The sequence below is a fragment of the Orcinus orca genome, chromosome 2 (genome assembly GCF_937001465.1).
Source record: "Orcinus orca chromosome 2, mOrcOrc1.1, whole genome shotgun sequence".
Lineage (NCBI taxonomy): Eukaryota > Metazoa > Chordata > Mammalia > Artiodactyla > Delphinidae > Orcinus > Orcinus orca.
The window spans coordinates 191,123,382-191,140,896 of NC_064560.1; the positions used below are offsets into that span (position 1 = coordinate 191,123,382).

The 17,515-nt window shown below is 54.9% G+C and overlaps 1 protein-coding gene across 4 annotated transcripts in view; it reads right to left on the reverse strand.

Moving 5' to 3' along the window:
• Window positions 1-2,300: 2,300 nt before the first annotated feature.
• The window catches only part of ASB2 (ankyrin repeat and SOCS box containing 2), a 48,097-nt gene continuing 32,882 nt past the window's right edge, over window positions 2,301-17,515 (reverse strand). For all 4 annotated transcript variants that reach the window (XM_033419303.2, XM_004262362.3, XM_033419311.2 and 1 more), the window contains 4 exons: window positions 14,683-14,854; window positions 6,820-7,384; window positions 5,714-5,867; window positions 2,301-3,007 (listed from right to left, as the gene is read on the reverse strand). In XM_033419303.2, coding sequence (XP_033275194.1) covers window positions 2,871-3,007; window positions 5,714-5,867; window positions 6,820-7,384; window positions 14,683-14,854 — 1,028 coding nt within the window. In that variant the 3' untranslated portion in view covers window positions 2,301-2,870. The remainder of the gene's footprint in view (window positions 3,008-5,713; window positions 5,868-6,819; window positions 7,385-14,682; window positions 14,855-17,515) is intronic.

Here is a 17,515-nt window from a genome sequence, read left to right on the forward strand (position 1 = left end):
GTCCCCACAGCTCCTCTGGGGCTCAATCTTTCCCAGGGGATACCTGGCAGTGCCTTAATTCAAATTCTGAGAGCCTTGTCTGGAAGCAGAAACCTTTACTAAGATGCCACTCAACAGAAGCACCCGACACCGTGATTTTCCACGTCGAAGCAAGTTGGGGAAAAACACAACTTGGAGAACTTCAGTATTAAAAACAAAGAAACAAAAGACAGCCGCAGTAGCAGGAGCAGCTGCTTCCCTAACCAAGAAGTGAATGGTGTTGTCTCAACATGAAACCCAGGAACTCATCTCCTGCTCACAGGCTCAGATCTCCAGCACTGGGTCAAATGTGCCCCTGCTCACGAAATGAAGACACGTTCAGGACGTTTACTGTTTGGTGATGCTGTCTAGACACCTCTGTGGCTGAAGTCTTCCCAGGGGCTGGGTAAGCACAGGAGTGGTGTCTGTACAGTCCTCTTGACAGCAGAGATGGTCAAAACACGGAACCGTTGGCACAGTGTGAGCACTGACCACTCAGAACCGACGCCCCAGGGGGAAGCAGGGCATTTACGCTTCAGCTGCTGGGTGATTCGGAGGTGCGGGGCTGGGCAAGGCACTGGAGGGGAGGGGCTCTGACCAGTGGCTGCGACTGACTGGTATGGACGTACATCAATATTCTAAGAACCCAAGGCGACTCCTGTGCCTCCCAAGCCGGGCCCCACATCCTGCAAATAAACGGTGCTGATGCTGAATCAGGGGCTGAGCTCTCCCTTCCCACATCTCCCACCACCTCCTCAAGACTCACCTCCTCCAGGGGAGACCTCCCTCAGACCAGCGTCCCCATCCTGCCCAATGCCTGTGGCCGCTGCCTGTTAGGACCCTCTAGGACATAAGGCAACCTGAGAAGTGCTGTAGGTTTAAGAGTTTTGCCTGATACCCAGCCCCACCCCAAATGCCCCCAAACAACATCTTTCTGCTCTGTCCCATCATTGACTGCCACCCCCTCTGGCTCCCAGGTCAGCAAAGGCATTCTTCATTCAGGGCTTTCCTCTGGCTATGCACTGAGCCCGCCTTGGCCCCTTCCCCTGGGACCCTGGGGTTGAACATCCCCAGTCTGGGAGGACGCAGGTTTCCTTCGATATTTCCTCAGGATCTCTGAAGCAAGACAGCATGGGACTCTAGCCAAGCACTGCTGGGCTGGAATCCCGGGGCTTTGCTGTGTGTACCCAGGCAAGTCCCTTCCCCTCTCTGGGCCTGTTTTCCCTCCTGTACCGGGAGGGAGTGGGCAAGATGTGGCCTGGTTCCCTCTGACCCCTGGCTGGGAGGTGTCATTTGTCAGACTCATCCTCTTCAGGAAGACACTGGGACTTACTGGTTCCATGGCAAGCCAGCGTGTCAGAGCCAGCAAGGCCACCAGGGGCCACAAGGATGGCAACCTGAGGCCCCAGAGGAGTGAGCCGACAGCAGAGCCAGCCTGGGACCCAGAACCTGCCCTGCTGCTTGTTTGCCAAAAGCCAGAAACTCCGTCTGACCTCACTGAAGCCTCTCCTGGGGCGGGGCCGGAGCAGACTCTGAGGAAGGTCACCTGCTCTGGTGTCACCTGAGTGGCTTTAACCAGTGAGGGAAGGCAGCGCCTATGAGTCACTGGGACTTCCATGGAAACAAGGCAATCTCAGCGAGCCGAGCAGGACTCAGATGGCGAGAAAGAACTAGAGCCGTGCCAGACTTCAGCTCTCTCACCTGCACCACCCCAAATGGGCTCGCAGCTCCTGCCGGACTCCTCCTGCACCCACGTGAGGACGGAAGGATGCAATGGGGGGCACGAGGCTTCCTGTCTCTCAAGTGTGGTGCCTTTGCAAGGGCTGACGATGTCCATCCCTCCGGCGATTGCTCACAGGAGCCGGTATTTGAATGGTTTTTCCCAGTATCTCAGCTTTTGTAGCAAAACGGGTAAGACGTGAAGACAGCGCCAGGGGACACGTGTATAGGACAAGCCCAGGTGTCAGGAGACTTGTAGGATCTGAGACCCTGTTTGTGATGAAGCTCCAGTTTCCATGACAACTGAACCGGGAGAGAAAAGCCAACAGTGGCTACGCCAACCACAGGGCAGGACGCTGTCCCCTCTCCTGGGGCTGTCAGGTCTCTTCTGGTGAATGAAGGACACATTCCCTTGGGCCTTTCGGAAGCCCAAACCAAAGTGACACTATCAGGGGTCCACGTGCCCTGTCCCAGCACCTGCTCCTCCCCCACTCCTGCCAGGAGCTGGGCTAAGGACCTGAGGCCCCGGAGGGGTCTGGCGAAAGGGACTTCACCGGGCAGGGCACCATCTGTGCAACATTTATTGTACCTAAGGAAGCCCTCTGGGACCGAGGTCTCCCCACCCCACTCCCCTGGGCCACACCTTTGGGGAGAGAGCTCAGAGTCAAGTGGAGAGTTTCCCAGAGCAAAGGGGGAGGGGCACAGGGACACTCTGCAGCAAGGCTGTCTGGGAAAGACAGACTCACCCCCAAAAGCTCTCCAGCCACAGCCCAGAGGCGGCGCCAGGGCTTCCCTGCTGGCCCCTGCCTTCCCCAGACCACCCCAAGTCCTGCCCTGGTCCCATCTCCTGGCCCCAGGAATGGAGCCTTCTGCCATCCCTGATGGCAGAGCAGGTCGGGGATCTCCTTGTCCATTTGAAAACAAACATGGTTCTTCTGCAACGTGACACATTCTGTCCTCTGCTCTGGGCAAAGCCCTGGCCCGGAGGCCGGTGAGATCGCGGCGCTGCCCCAGCTGAGGCGGAGGCAGCCCACAGCCTCGTCTGCCACCAGGCCCCCTTGGATTTGGGACCACTGCTGCCCTGACGCCCAGTGAAACAGTCTGGGGAACCACTCCTTCTCCACGTGCCCCGGTTACTGGGTGTGCTCATATTTCAGGTATCTAATCAGCCTGCCTGGGAGTGGCAACGTGTCCAAGAGTTTTATACGGTATTTCCCAATGGCTTTTCGAACTTGCAGCCGGCAAAGGTGAGCCAGGGGTCTTGGAGGTTCTGGAAAAAGGAGAGAGAGATGCTGATTCGCCGTTTGCAAGCGGCAGAGGGTTTGCGTCTGTGACCCTGGCTTGTGGGAAGTAGCCAACCCACGGAGCTGGCTAAGAGAGCGGGTGCCTGGACTACCCCCACGCGCCATAACCCCGGCCCCTGAAACTGAAAAGACGTCACCCCTCATCCGTCTGCACAGCCCGGGGAAGTAGTAGGGCAGGTACCAAACCCATTTTACAGGTGAGGGCTTAGCGGGGATCACACCTGGGACTAGAACTGGCATTTCCTTTGTCCTGTGCCCCCTTCTCTACACACCAGCCCAGAGCCCGCCCCTCCCCACAGCCTTAGCAAGTATGACCTCTTAAGTGCCCCCATGCATGGAATTCAGCTCTGGGCTCTGGAGGGTGCAGAGAAGTCAGGGTCAAGGGGCAGGGACTGGGCAGCTTCCAGCAGGTCCCAGAATCCTACCGGGCTGCCTCCTCCAGGAGGCCCCCGGGATACCTCATTCAGTGGAGTTTTCACAGCTGGGGGGCGGGGGGAACGGGAGAGAGAGGTAAGAGCAGGGCCTGATGCATCTAGTAATTCATTTCAGCCCTGGGAACAGGGTAGGTATTTGCTGAATCAAAGAATGCCATTCATTCATTCAACAAACACATGCTGACGCCTTCACTGTGGCTGGCCCCATGCTCGGGCCAGAGATGCAGGGGTACCCACTCAGGAGCTTTGGGGAAAGGCTTCCACACCAGATGGCGTATCTGAGCAGGGTCCCGATGGGTGGGTAGGAATCTGCCAGGTGAGGGAGGGAGGGAGGCAGGGCATTCCAGGCAGCGGAAGTAGCGGTGCCAAGCCAAAGAGGCCACCGCCACTCAGGGAAGATCAGGGTGCAGTAGGAATGTGGGGGGAGGGGGGGAGCCCAGCCAGCTGCAGGGCTGTCTCACTAGCTGCCCCATCACGGCCCTGCTGACACTTCCGCTGCCCTCTGGGATGCTCAGCCCCGCTCTCTGCTGAGTGAAGTCTGAGCTTGTGGGAAGGCAAAAGGCCACTGCGTAGGCAAAGGACACAGGGCCACCAGGGCTGGTATCCTGGCTGGCTTTGGAGTCTCTGATGTCAACGTCACAGCATTAAATGAAAACGCACGTGGGAAAGTGTTTCGCAGATGGAGGGTGGGCTTTAAAGTAACCGGAAGAAGTATTGGTTAAGAACTATTTGTTCTTCCTGTTAATAAATGTTTGTAGCACACTAAAGGGTTCAGCAGATTTTTTTCCATGGACACAGTTTAGTTGGAAATTACCCTTCCCAGGCAGGGCTTGAGGAGGGGACAGTGAGAGGTGGGACGACATCTAAGCAAGGACCGCTCTATTCTCTAGTGGCCTCTAGTGGCCAGTCACGGTGATGGCAACCAATTATTCATTAATTCAAGGAACGTTTGTTTATTGAGCATCTAGAGTTCCCAGTGAGTGTGCAAGTCCATCCCACCCTCCCCCCGTCCTCCGCCCCCTCCTACTCCCCACTATCGCCAGCCCAGTAATTTTATTAAGGGCCTCAATTCAAGAGCTCCCAGGTATTTGTGCAAATGGAAAATCCTACGGCAAGTGTGGGTTCAAAGGGGCACAGGGATCAAGGAGAACCTGGCAAGTCAAGAGTTGGGGCACTGGGCTGTGGGACAACTGGACAGGTAATGAGGCAGCGTCTTCACCTGGGGACAGCAGCAGCAATGGTGGGATAATAATAACTTTCTGTGGGTCAGCCTCTGTCCTACGTGATTGACAAGCACTTGGTCAGAGACAGGACTGTGCCCTCTAGCGCCAGAGAAAGCCCTGGGGCAGCTGGATTGCCTCGGGTCAGGCATCTCCTCAGTATCGGCTGCAGCACCCAGTTCAACTGGCTCTGACGCCTCACCTGCCCGTAATTTCTTACAGGAATTCTTGGCCTGACTCAGCTAGGCTGCTCCATCTGCACAGCACACAGCTGCTGGACCGCAGCCAAAGCCCCCTCACTGTGCCAGGTACACGCCCGGCCCTGCAAACACCCCAAGCTGGCAGAGCTGGGTGGGGCTGGACATTGAGCCTGCCAACCTGCTTTGTTCAGACAGGGATACTGAGGTCCAGAGGGGAGTCCTGCCCACGGTCGCCCAGCAAACCCCTGGTTCCAGAGCTCCGGGGGCCTGGCCCCTAGACCGGTAACCTGACAGCACCGGCACCACCCGGGAGCATGTTGAAATGCAGACTTTTAGGCCCCGCCCCAGACCTGCTGAGGCAGACTCTGCATTTTTAAACAAGATGCTCAGGTGCTTCGTGTGCACTTTGCAGTTGAGATGCCCTAGCCCATTAACTCCCTCCTCCACCCCACCACACTGCTTCCCAGCGGCCCATAATCCTGGGCGACTTACTCTAAAGGTCCTGATACCCCGCGGGGAGCCGGAGTTTTTGTTTAAAGCATCCTAGAGAGATTTAGTGGCGGGATGTTGGGGTCGATCAAACCTGGGTTTGAAGCCCAGCTCTGCCACTAACTAGTGGTGAGACGCTCGCCAGTGACAGTCTGAGGGTCAGGCTCCTCACTTACAAAACGAGGAATCACGGAGCCACTGGATGTGACACGCAGCACAGAGCCTGGCACGAGAAGGTGCTCATCAAATGTCAGTAACAGTCACAGGCCCCGAGTCCCGGCCTGAGTCAGGCAGGGTGAGCTGCCGGCCGCAGCAGTGACAGCCCCTACCTGCTTTCTCCTTGATGACAGCCCAGTCCTCGAAGCTGTCAATGTGCTCCTTCAGCCGGGAGCAGAGCTGCACGTTGCCCACGTAGTCCAGGAGGACGTCGATGATGGGCCCTGCCCAGCGGCTCACCTCCGGGGCAGACAGGATCTCGCAGAACTGAAAGGGAGCACACACCAGTGCTGGGACACCCAGGACCAAGGGCACTGCCTCGACAAGCTCATCCTACAGGTGGGAACCTGTGGCCAGTGAGGGCAGGGGACACGTCTGAGGACAGACACTGGGCATGCCCAGGGTAGATTCCAGTTCTCCACATCCACACCCCTCTCTCATCAACACAGGCCTACTGCTGCCAAAAGCGGGAGGGGGGCAACTTGGGCAAGTCACGTCACCTCCCTAAGCCTCAACGTCCTTGTCTAGAAAATGGGTATATGACACCAACTTCAAGGGTTTTTTTTTTCTATGAGAATTAAGGTAATATAAACATAAACTTCTCTGCACACAGAGGATAGCCCATAAGTGATGGCCATTAGCCATTGTTAATATCTCCAAGAGGAGGGTGTTTCTAATTTCCTTTTCATTTTACATTCTGGCTTATTTAAGTCATCACCATGGACAGGTCTTGCCGCTGGGGTCATTGACTTTCTGCACCTCACCTGACCTTGTACCAGCCTGCTCTCACCTCCACCCGGATCCTGGTCAATCAACCTCATGTTCCAGGTGTAGGTTTGCTGGGGGTGATGAACCCCTCAGTTTTGCAGAGTTCCTCACCAATCCCCTGCTCCACTGTTCCTTCCCCAAAAACAGCAGACCAAAGAAAGGACTTAATCGTTCACGTGAACCACTAAGTTCTGCTGCCTCTAAAGCATGCTAACACCGGGTTCTGCTGCCTCCGAAGAGCGCTGAATACTAGCTTACACTCCCTCCAAAGTGCACTGACCATGAGTCCACACTGCCTCCAAATCCTGCTAACCATCATCTTCTGCTGCCTCCCTAGTGTATTCCACCCCACCTCCGGTGCACACAGCCTCGGGAGCGAGTGAACCACTAGTCCCCCCAGTCTCCGGAGCGCACTGGCCCTGGCCGCACTCCCCCAGACGCGCCTTCCTACCTGGACGACGCCTGGCGCCTTGTTCGAGCCGGGCGCGTTGTTGAACCTGTTGGAGGACGACGGGGCGGGCGGGTGCGGGCCGTTGCCGTACAGGCACGAGAAGCAGGGCTCGCCGTTGCAGCCGAGGTCCATGAGGAACTTGAGCAGCGACAGGCACTTCATGGAGAACATGATGGTGGCGGGGAAGGCGGTGGGGTGCGTGGCGATGTAGGCGTCGATGTTGGCGCCGTGGTCCAGCAGCAGCTGCATGGTGCGCAGGCAGCCGTGGCGGATGGCCACCAGCAGGGGGTTGATGACGTCGCGGTTGGGGTCGGCGCCGGCGAGCAGCAGCAGCTCGGTGGCGTACACGTTGTTGTTTACCACCGCGAAGTACAGCGCCGAGCTGCGCCGGTCCTCGTAGAGGCGCGCGCGCTCGGGCGCCAGGGGCGCGTTCACGTCGAAGCGCGCGCTCAGCAGAGCCTCGAGCACCTCGTCGTTGTTGCGCTCGGCGGCCAGGTGCAGCGGGCTGATGCCGCTACGGCGCACGCGCGTGCGGCTGGTCACCGGCAGCAACATCTGCACGATCCTGCGGGCGGGGCGGGCACGCGCGGGTCACGTGGCGGCCAGCACCTCTGGGCCGGACCCGCGCCCGGTGGAAGCGGAGGGGCCAGGCTCGGCCACTCGCAACCACTGAGTGAGGAGGCACGGACCCACCAGCAGGGGGCGCCGCGGAGACAGCCGTTCTCACAATTACCACTTGGGGGAGAATGGGTCTGCTTTACAGATAAGGACACTTGAGGCTCAGAGAGCTTCCACCACCTTATCAAAATCACAGAGCCAGTAATGAGTGGAGCTGGGCTTCAAACTCACAACCCTTAGCCTCCAAAGTCTGAGTCCTTAAAAACCTCAGCCAGACTGGCCTGTGGTTTCAAGAATCTCTTGCCGACTTATTTCAGGCTAAGGAGTGTTGCCCATTCCCAGCTCAATTATCTGAAGGAATTGATTAGAAGGCCCCCAAACCTAATGACTGTCTGGGCTACTATCTTCAGGAGGCAGTAGAGCCACATCGTGAAGCATGGAGCTAGACCCTGCCCTGCCTGGGTAGGCTGGGGGTGTGGGTGGGCGTGGGCGGGCAGGGACAGCCGTATCCAAGGGCTCACTGTGTGCCAGGAGACATCCAAAGGCTTTACAAACGCTATTCGGTTTACTCTTTACAACACCCCACAAAGTATGTCTCGTCATTCCCTTTAATCCAGATGAGAAAACTCAATGTTCAGAGCGGTTAGGGGGCTTGCCCAGGCCATACATCGGGAAACACAAACCAGGATTTGTACCCTCCTCTGACTCCAGGGCTGAGCTGTCCTGCATCTCTGTCTTGCTGCCCTGAGGCCTTGGTGGGTCCACCAGGTCCTGGGGGACAGGAGGGGACAAATCTGTCTGGCCCCAGCCACTCCTGCCCCAGACCCCAGTTAGCCCTCAGTGACCATGAGGTCGCCTCCCCGGTCCTGGGAGTCTCAAAGCCTCTTCCCCTGAAGGCTGACTCTAGCCTCTCCCAGGCTCTCTGCCCTGCCTGTGGCTCGGAGAGGGTTGATCAGCTGTGGCTGAGGCTGGAGATTGCTGCCAGCCCTGACTCTGCTCTCCTCTGATGAATCAGGCACTATTCTCAGCCCTTAACCTACGCTAATCTGTTACATCCTCCCAACAGCCCTATGAGATGTGTACTAGCATTAACCTCATTTACAGATGAGCAAAGAGAAGCCCAGGGACACACAGCCAGTAGGTGATGGAGCCAGGATTGGAACCCAGCTAGTCTGATTTCCCCTGGAGTGAGGAGCGCACTCTTAACCACTCCTCTGCTTCTTGTGTGGCAGTCAGGAGAGAGCTGCTATGTCACAGGGTTTTACATTCTTCACAACACATTACTTGCCTGCCCCATTTTATCTTCCCTGCAGGCTGTGGAGGTAGCCAGAGTGGGTCTGTGGCCTTCTTTGTAACAGGCGGGGCTTGGAGGGATGAAGTGACTGATCGAGGGCCATAAAGCAGTTCTGGGGCTTGACCCCAGGAATCCTGACCCCTTGTATTTGCTGTCTTCCCCTAGACCCCTGCCACCTGCCAAGCTCTTGCCACTGACGTGATTACAGCCCCTAACCCACACATTCCCGGCTGACAGGTGACCTTGTGTGGGCTCCAAGGAAGTGGCCATGGCAGGGCAAGCAGGCGCCACCAGGCCCATTCCCACACCTCTTTGCCTCCTGGCACTTGGGCTCCTGGGGCTTCTGGCTTCTTAGAAATGTGATGCCAGGGACCTCCCCTTAGGATCTCAGTGGAAAGTATTATTATGGTTAGTGACGCTGTGTTTGCTTAAAATCTGCCTCTCAAACCTCAAAAGGAAATTCACACACCCAGGGGGGCTAATTGCCTCCTAATTTCTATTTGTGCAGGCTCAGGAGGCCTGACCTCGCTCTGTTGAGGTGCTGGTCAAAGGCGGGGGCCGGGGCCTCAGCCTGGACCACAGCCATCGCCAACAAATGCTCCCTAACAGCCGTAACATGCCCAAGCACGGGAAAAACAGCGAAAGGGGCTGCCTGGGGCCACTGGCCAGATGGGCTGGTATCTCTGGCAGGTTGCAGCTGGTCTCCACTGGTCCTTTGCCGAACCAAGGGAAAATGGCAGAAATGTGGGAACGTGACTGGACGTTGCCTAGAGTCCCAGAAAATAACACAGTGAAATTATCTAATTGTTGTACGCTTCTGAAGGACTTGGCCAAGCTGAGAGTAATTGTAATGCTGGTCTGGAGATCAGTGTGTCCAGCCTCCCATTTTACAGAGGGTGAAACTGAGACCTGGGTGTGGCGTGGGAGGTGGAGGTTGGACTGGAGGTGGATGGCAAAGCCAGGGCAGAATGCAGGCGTCAGAATGCCCAAGACCAGGCCTTTCCATGATGCCCCAGTCCCCCTAGGCCTGGGGAGTGTTGGTCGCCCCACTGCATGTCATCACTTCTCTCCCACAGACCAGTTGGTGGGAGGAGGGCAGGAGGACGATGGGGAGACCCCACAAGACAGACTGGGACATTCCCATTTCTCCCATGGGCAGGTCCTGGGACCACAGGTGCTCAAAATGCACCTTAAGAAGAGAACAAACGTACTCATTGCCTGGCAGAAACTTTGGTGTCTGGGAGGCCTAGTTCCCTGTCCCTCTCTTCTCCTTTCCCCAGCATGGAAGCTGCACCCTCCAGCTCAGCCTCCTGGGTCACCGGGTCACGGTGGTGTGACCTCTGCCAGCATTCAGTATAAATTTGACCATGGACTTGACTTTCACAAGGGAACCAGCTGCCCACAAATGGCTCTGCTCCCAATACCACTGGTAGCACTGTGTCAACCTGGCAGTGTGTGTGTACGTGTGTGTGTGCGTGCGTGTGTGTGTGTGTGTGTGTGTGTGTGTGTGTGTGTGTGTGTGTTGAGGGAGGATTACCTCTTTTCTGAGCCCTTACGGAGCCAGCAAAGGCTCCACCAGTGGAGAATCTGCCTGAGGGTGTTCCCGAGGGCACAGTGGGACTCCTGCCCACGAGGGATCCCTCTGGGGGAAAGTCTGCAGCTCTTCCCCGGGGAGCTGGAGCAGAGGAGCAGGTCCTCCACGAAGGAGGAAAAACAGGCCCACTGCCACTCTGTGCCACCTGCTGGATGAACAAGCAAGCCTAGGGGTCTCTGGGTCCCCGGAGAGACAGTGGAGCCTGCTGAGGATACAAACTGCGTGCTCTCAATCCCTGTGCAACTCAGAATCCCTGAGGGAATGCTGAAAATGCAGCAGGTCTGGGGAGGGGCCCCGGAATCTGAGGTGGGTGATCTATGCATCACGCCTTGAGAAACTTTGCTGCAAACCTTCATTTTCCTCCAGAAGGTACAAGCAGTAAACCAGTTTCCTGGAGTGGATGGGGTTAGAGAAAGGGGCCTGTCCTCTTATTTTCTGGGAGGCCTTGAGCTCTGAGCCTCAGTTTCCCTTTTAATTAACGGGCATGCTAACTTGCTTATGAATGTGTTGAAAAATGCATTTTAATTTAATGTATTAAATGTTCTCTTTCTGCCTTTCCCAGAAAGAGTTTTAAGTGGCTTGCAAAGGTAATATAAATTAGAAATAAAAGAGAAAGGATATTTAAAAATTAGGGAAGGCCCAAAATACACGTCAGTATTATATGTCAGCCACAAACTACACATTGGTTCTCCCCTGGGTTGCCTGGTAAAATCAGCTGAGGGCTTTTAGGAATCCTGCAGCCCTAGCCCCAACCCAGATTGCTTACAGCGATATCTCTAAGGGCGGCGCCCAAGCCTCAGGGTTTTAAGAGTTCCCCAGGGTTCCAGTGTGTAGCCAAGGTTGAGAACCAGTGGTTTCAGTGCTATTCTAAATTCAGTTTAAAGGGATCCTGCACCATCTGCTCTTGTCTAATACTACTTCTTAATAAGTCTATCTTTGGTGCTGAGTTTTAATCTCATAAGGTGTCTTTGCTAAACTGGAAATGAAAAATAAGAAAAGGTGTGTCTTGGGGCTTCCCTGGTGGCGCAGTGGTTAAGAATCTGCCTGCCAATGCAGGGGACACAGGTTCGAGCCCTGGTCCGGGAAGATCCCACATGCCACGGAGCAACTAAGTCTGTGCGCCACAACTACTGAGCCTGTGTGCCACAACTACTGACCCCGTGCGCCTAGAGCCCGTGCTCCGCAACAAGAGAAGCCACCGCAACAAAGAGTAGCCCCCGCTCGCCACAACTAGAGAAAGCCCATGTGCAGCAATGAAAACCCAACGCAGCCAAAACTAAAAAAAGATGAATAAATTTATAAAAAAAGAAAGAAGAAGTGTGTCTTGGAGGTGCCTAAGACTTTGGGGTCTTGGGGGCTCCTTTCTCAGCCACGCCCAAAGGTCACGCCCTCCAGTTAAAAGTGCTGAAGACACCATCTGGCGAGCACCGAGCCCAGATGCTGGAGCCACCTTCCATGCTACGGACAGGCGGGGCGTCCTGGCAGGTGGTGGGTGCGGAAGGCTTAGGGAAATTCACATCAAATCCCCAAGCAGCCAAGGGACGACAGCGTGGAGAGGGCCACATGCCACATGCCCAGGGAGTGAGTGCAGCACTGGGGGCTTGCCTGGCCGCGGGTCCTGCCAGGTGGCAGGAGCTGCTGGGAATCGGCTTTACCCCTGTGTAGGGCAGCCGTCAAAAGGTGGCCTGGCCCCCTCAGTCTTGGGGTCGAGAGGGAACTGAGGTCTGAGAATGGAGGGTGAATAACCAGGGAAATGGCTTTGGGAGTCAGCACGAGTCCAAAGCAGGAGACTCTGGGAGAGCATAAGCCATTCACGTTGGTGGTTCCAGAGAGGCCCAGCCTTTCTCCCTGGCCATCCTTAGCCACACCCAGTGCTCTTTCAAACTCCCCACCAGCTGGGGCCAGACTGCTGACATCTAGTTCCACCTGAAGGCATTGGGCGTGACTGGAGGATGCCAAGTGACAGTCCCAGCTCGGCCACTGTCTGGCAAACCACTTCCCATCTCTGTCCTCGGGTCTCTCCTCTGCAAAATCAGGCTTGGATTAGATCAATGTTCCCCCCCAGAGGTCTGGCTGGGCTGGTTGACCCAGAGCTTTTCAGTGATAGAGACTTGGGCTCCTTCTCTCCTGGAGATTCTGGTTCCGTGTGTCTGGGATGTGCCATTTAAAAAATAGCCCAGAGGGCTTCCCTGGTGGCGCAGTGGTTGAGAGTCCGCCTGCCGATGCAGGGGACGCGGGTTCGTGCCCCGGTCCGGGAAGATCCCACATGCCGTGGAGCGGCTGGGCCCGCGAGCCATGGCCGCTGAGCCTGCACGTCCGGAGCCTGTGCTCCGCAACGGGAGAGGCCACAACAGTGAGAGGCCCGCGTACCATAAAAAAAAAAAAAAGAAAAAAAAAATAGCCCAGAGTGACTGTGCTGTACAGGCAAGTATGGGGAGCCAGCGTACCGGGAGGTTTCAAGGGTCAGCCCTTCTGTCTCCTTCCCTCGGGATCTCTCTGGAGTCAGGTTAAGAGAATCCATGTTTGTTGACTGATGCTGGATCTTTCTGGAGCTGAAGAGCAAGATGCTATCTTGCCCACCACCTCTGCCTGACTTAAGTTGCTTTCATCCCTTCATTGATTTCACTGAAAAAGTATGGAATGTCCCCTCCCTACATAAGAGAGAATGCAGACCCAGTGAGCACCTACTGTGTGCTAGGTGCTCTGCTGAGGGCTTTATTTCCATTCTATAGCCGCGTATGTCCATTTCACTAGTCCCCGCAACAGCCCCCAAGGCAGTGCAACCTACCTCCCGTTTCACACAAGAGGGAATTGAGGCTCAGGAAGGTTAAGCAAGCTCCCCAGGGCCTCAGGAGGCATTCAAACCCAGATATGTCTGCCTCACGGCCAGCTACTTGGTCCAGAGAAGGCGGGGTCTCCTCTGTGCCTGTATGGGGCATGGAGCGGGGAGGGCATCCTTGGATGGTCATTTGTGCGGGTACCTACAGAGCAGGGCCTGGGGCCCCTGAGAGTCAGCTCTGTCTCCTTGTGTCTCCACTCCATTCTCCACCCCCATTTCCCTCTGCCTTAGTGGAGACCACCCACACCCTCCAGCACACACGATCTTCTCCCTGCTGAGGACAGGGCTGCATTTCCCAAAGTGTGTCGTCTGGGGTACACGAGATGGGATTTTAGGTGAGAAGGTTTTTGTATTAATTGTAACTTGATCATTTTAACAATTTAATAGTGTGATAAACGTTCCCTTTTGAAAATAAATTCATTGAAAATAATAACGTCTTGAAAGGAAAATACTAAGAAGTGAGGGTACAGATATCTAAAATCAGGAAGAATGTCTGTGAATGCTCAAAGTTTGGGGAACACTGGTCGAATGGAAATTACTGGGCCCTGTGCATCCTCCACGGGCACCTCCTAGGCGAGTCTTCCCTGACCCTCCAGCTAGTGGTGGTGCAGGTGGAGGTTTAACAACTTGCTCTCTGAGGGGAGGAGGGGCCTCTGATTTCTAACAATCATTAATTTCCATGGTGTAAATACTCTCATCATGGCCATTTTCAGGCTACCAATGTGACCAATCAGCTCACAGGAGCTGTACAAGCCAGCTCTAGCACTCCTCTGCTTCCAGCCCATGCTAGTCTCTAGGACCACCACGGACCTCAGCTCTTCATGCTCTTTCATTTGTCATGAATTTGTGTGTGTGCGTGTGTGCGCGCGCATCTTCCGTCCCACCAGATTGCTCCCTGAAAACTTAAACTTCTCTCATCTCACTCAAAGTACCTAGCGCACAGTAAGTGCTTAAGAAAAACTAGCTAGTATCAATGGTACTATTTGTATTATTGTAGGTATCCCCTGTATGCCTGCTAACTGCCTAAGAGGTTATCTTTGCATCCCCAACAGAAATATCCACTAGTCCAGACTCATATCTGGCTTTCTGTGTGGAATCCAGTAGATGTGACGTTTGGAACAGGTGAGTTCCTGTCATTTGCAAGCTGAGTGACCTTGGGCAAGTTGCTCAACCTCTCTGTCTTAGCTTCCTCATTTGAGAAAAAATGAAAATAATCGTATCTACCTCAGTAGATCTGTTAAAAGAATTATGAAAAGTACAGCTGTTAAAAGGATTGAACACATTTCTAATGTAAAGTGCTGGAAAGTGCCACATAGGTGTTGGCTATTATTATTGTTCCTGGTGTTGTAAGCATTCACTCTAGCTTGCCGACTGCTGAGGGGTCTTCCTCTTTTCCACCTAAAACGTGGCCTGGGCTCTGACCTCTCCTGGGCCTCCCTACCCCCGTGGGCGGGGCATTCAGAGGAATGGGCGGGGCGGGGAGGAGCCTCAGGGGGCGGGGGCGGGGCCTGGGCTGACCTGTAGTTGCCCTTCTTGGAAGCGATGTGCAGCGGGAGTATGCCATCCTTGTTGGCCTTGTTGGCGTCGGCACCCTGCGACAGCAGGAACTCCACCACCTTCTCGTGCTCGTTCTTGCAGGCCTCGTAGAGGGCAGATGCGTGGTCGCTGGCCTGTGTGTTGATCTCAGCACCTGGCAAAGGAGAGGCGGATGGGTGAGTGATCAGGGCGGTCACTGTCCTTGATGTAACGCCCACCTCGGGCTGACCGCTGCTGCCCTAACCACTGTGATACATTGGATCACCCAGAGGACCTCCAGCTCCTTTCTGCTACATTGAGACCCGCTGTCTGCCATCCTGAGCTGCCACAACGATGCTGGGATTTACTGAGCACTTGCTCTGTGCCAGACGCTGTGCCTTACCTATGCTATCTCTTTGAGTCCGCAGCATATTGTAACCCCATGCAATCAGCAACAACTTTATCTCCACGTCACAGACAAGGACGACGAACCTCTGCAACTGGCCCCAGAACCCCCAGCCCATAAGGGAAGAGCCCAAACTTGAACCCCGATGATCCGATGGCAGAAGCCTTGACAGATGGTCAGATGGCAGAGACCATGCTCTCAACACTCATTCCACCTAAAGGGATCCATATCCTGCCCTGAGGAAGGCCCTCACAGCTCTAGGAGGGCACAGAGCCTCCTCGTACAGAAAACCCTAATAATTGTATTCACTGGGATTTGCTCTTCCCTGCCTTCCATTTCAAGGAATAAGGGAGGAATTACTTCTTGTCTCCTCTGAAGGAAACACTACACCGTGCTGCAGGAGGGAGGAATCCAGCCTGGTGACAGTCTCCCGTGAGCCCAGTCCCCTATGCCTTCTCCGTCTCCTGGTGGTGATGGAGAGAATGCAGGGGTTTCTCTGCAAAGAGCGGTGCAGCCTGTTCCCAGTCCCTCCCTATTCCGGAAGGAAATAGAACTGAGACGGCAGTGAAATGTCAGTCAGGGCTGAAATCAAGAGCATCTGTTAACCACAGATCCCCTCTCTCTGGGCATCCAGCTTATCACAAGCTTTCTTGTAATTTAAAATTTTTGATGACTGATTTCTGGTCTAGCGGAAAGAGCACAGGCTTTCATGCCAGACAAGAACAAGTTGAAGTTTCTGTTTCATGCTTTACAAGCTCTGTGGCCTTGGGCAGCCTTTAGGAGCCTCAGTTTTCTCATCTGTTGACCGGGAATAATAGTACCTACTCAACTGCAAGGAGTAAATAAGGCAATGTAAGCAAATATCAGCTATAGACTGAAACACTCATGTCCCCTGAAAACTCTTACGAAACGTAATCCCCAGTGTGATGCTGTTAGAAGGGGGAGCATTTGGGGGGTGATTAGGTTATGAGGGTGGAGCCCTCATGAATGGGATTAGTGCCGTCATAAAAGAGACCACAGAGAACTCCCTCACCCCTCCACCATGTGAGGACACAGAGAGAAGTTGGCTGCCTAGGAAGTTGGGACAGGCTCTCATGGGACACTGGATCCACCGGCACCTTGATCTTGGACTTCCCAGACTCCAAAACTGTGAGAGATAAACCTTGGTTGTCCGTAAACCACCCAGTCTGTGGTATTCTGTGAACTAAGACAACCTCCCCACCAGGTGGCTGGCACAGAGGGGCTGCTCAGCAAATGCGAGTTCTCCAGGATGGAGGGGCCGGGGCGCAGAGGCTGGTTCTGCCTCCACCCCGAGGGAGACTTGGCCAGCGGCTCTGACACTGCCGAGCTCTCAGAGTCAGGCTCCCTGGAAGCCTGGACCCCGCCGGCCTCAGGCAGAGCCGCCTGCTCACACAAGAAAAATATTTGCATTTGCAAGTGGACTCAGCCCACAACGGGAACAGACCCTGACTCAGGGCTTCAGCGGGAGAGCTGGGCAGATGTCTAGCGTTAGCCAGTTCCCCTCGCCTGTCTGCTGAGCACCCCGCCCTTTGCCCAGCCTCCTTTCCTGGCTCCCAGGACCCTCCCTGTGCCCCTCTGTCCTCAGGCTGGTCAGCCCAGATATGTCCCCAGCGGCAAGGAACTGCCCTGGGTCTGTTTTCCCAACTGCTCGGGCACGTGCTGAGTAGGTGGATGCTATCCAGGCCAAGCCCCAGGATGGAAATTCTCGAGGCCTGGGGCGGGGTGGCGGGGTGTGAAGAGCATGCAGTTTGGAGTCAGATGGACGCAGTCGGAGTCCAGGCTCTGACTGTGACCAATCATTTAACCTCTGCGAGCCTCGGTCTCCTCATCTACAAAATGGCATGAGGACACTCCCTAGCTCCTAGGGCTGTGGAGGAAACCCCACTGGCTTCTTGTGCTCATGCCTAGTGCAGTGCCTGGCACACAGTGGGTCCTCAACAAATTATTCCAACTCAGCCCCAGCGTCTGGCTTACCTCTGGGTTCTCTGTTGCTCAAGTGGAAGGGTCACTTCCCATGGAGAGAGAAAGGAAATCAAAAGTGTTCTTGGGGTAGATCAGAATATAATACTCTTTAACCAAAAGAATGTCGGCCAAAGTCTTGGAGTCTTCTGTTACTGGGACATGATAGTTCAGGCAATATTATTTTATTTTGTCCCATTAAGTGAACAAAGATTTTTCAGAGGCAAGGAGTGCAAAGACCAGGGTTCAAATCCCAGTTCTAATTTTCCGTGAGACCTTGGACAAGTCATTTTCCTATTCTGGTCCTTGGTTTCATCACCTATAAAGTGAGGAGGTGACCTAAATGTTGTCTGAAGTTCCTTCTGGCCGTGATAGAAGAGAAGCGGTTAGGGTGTCAGGAGACTAAGATTCTGGCTAGTTCTATCACTAATTTGCTACGTGATTATAGAT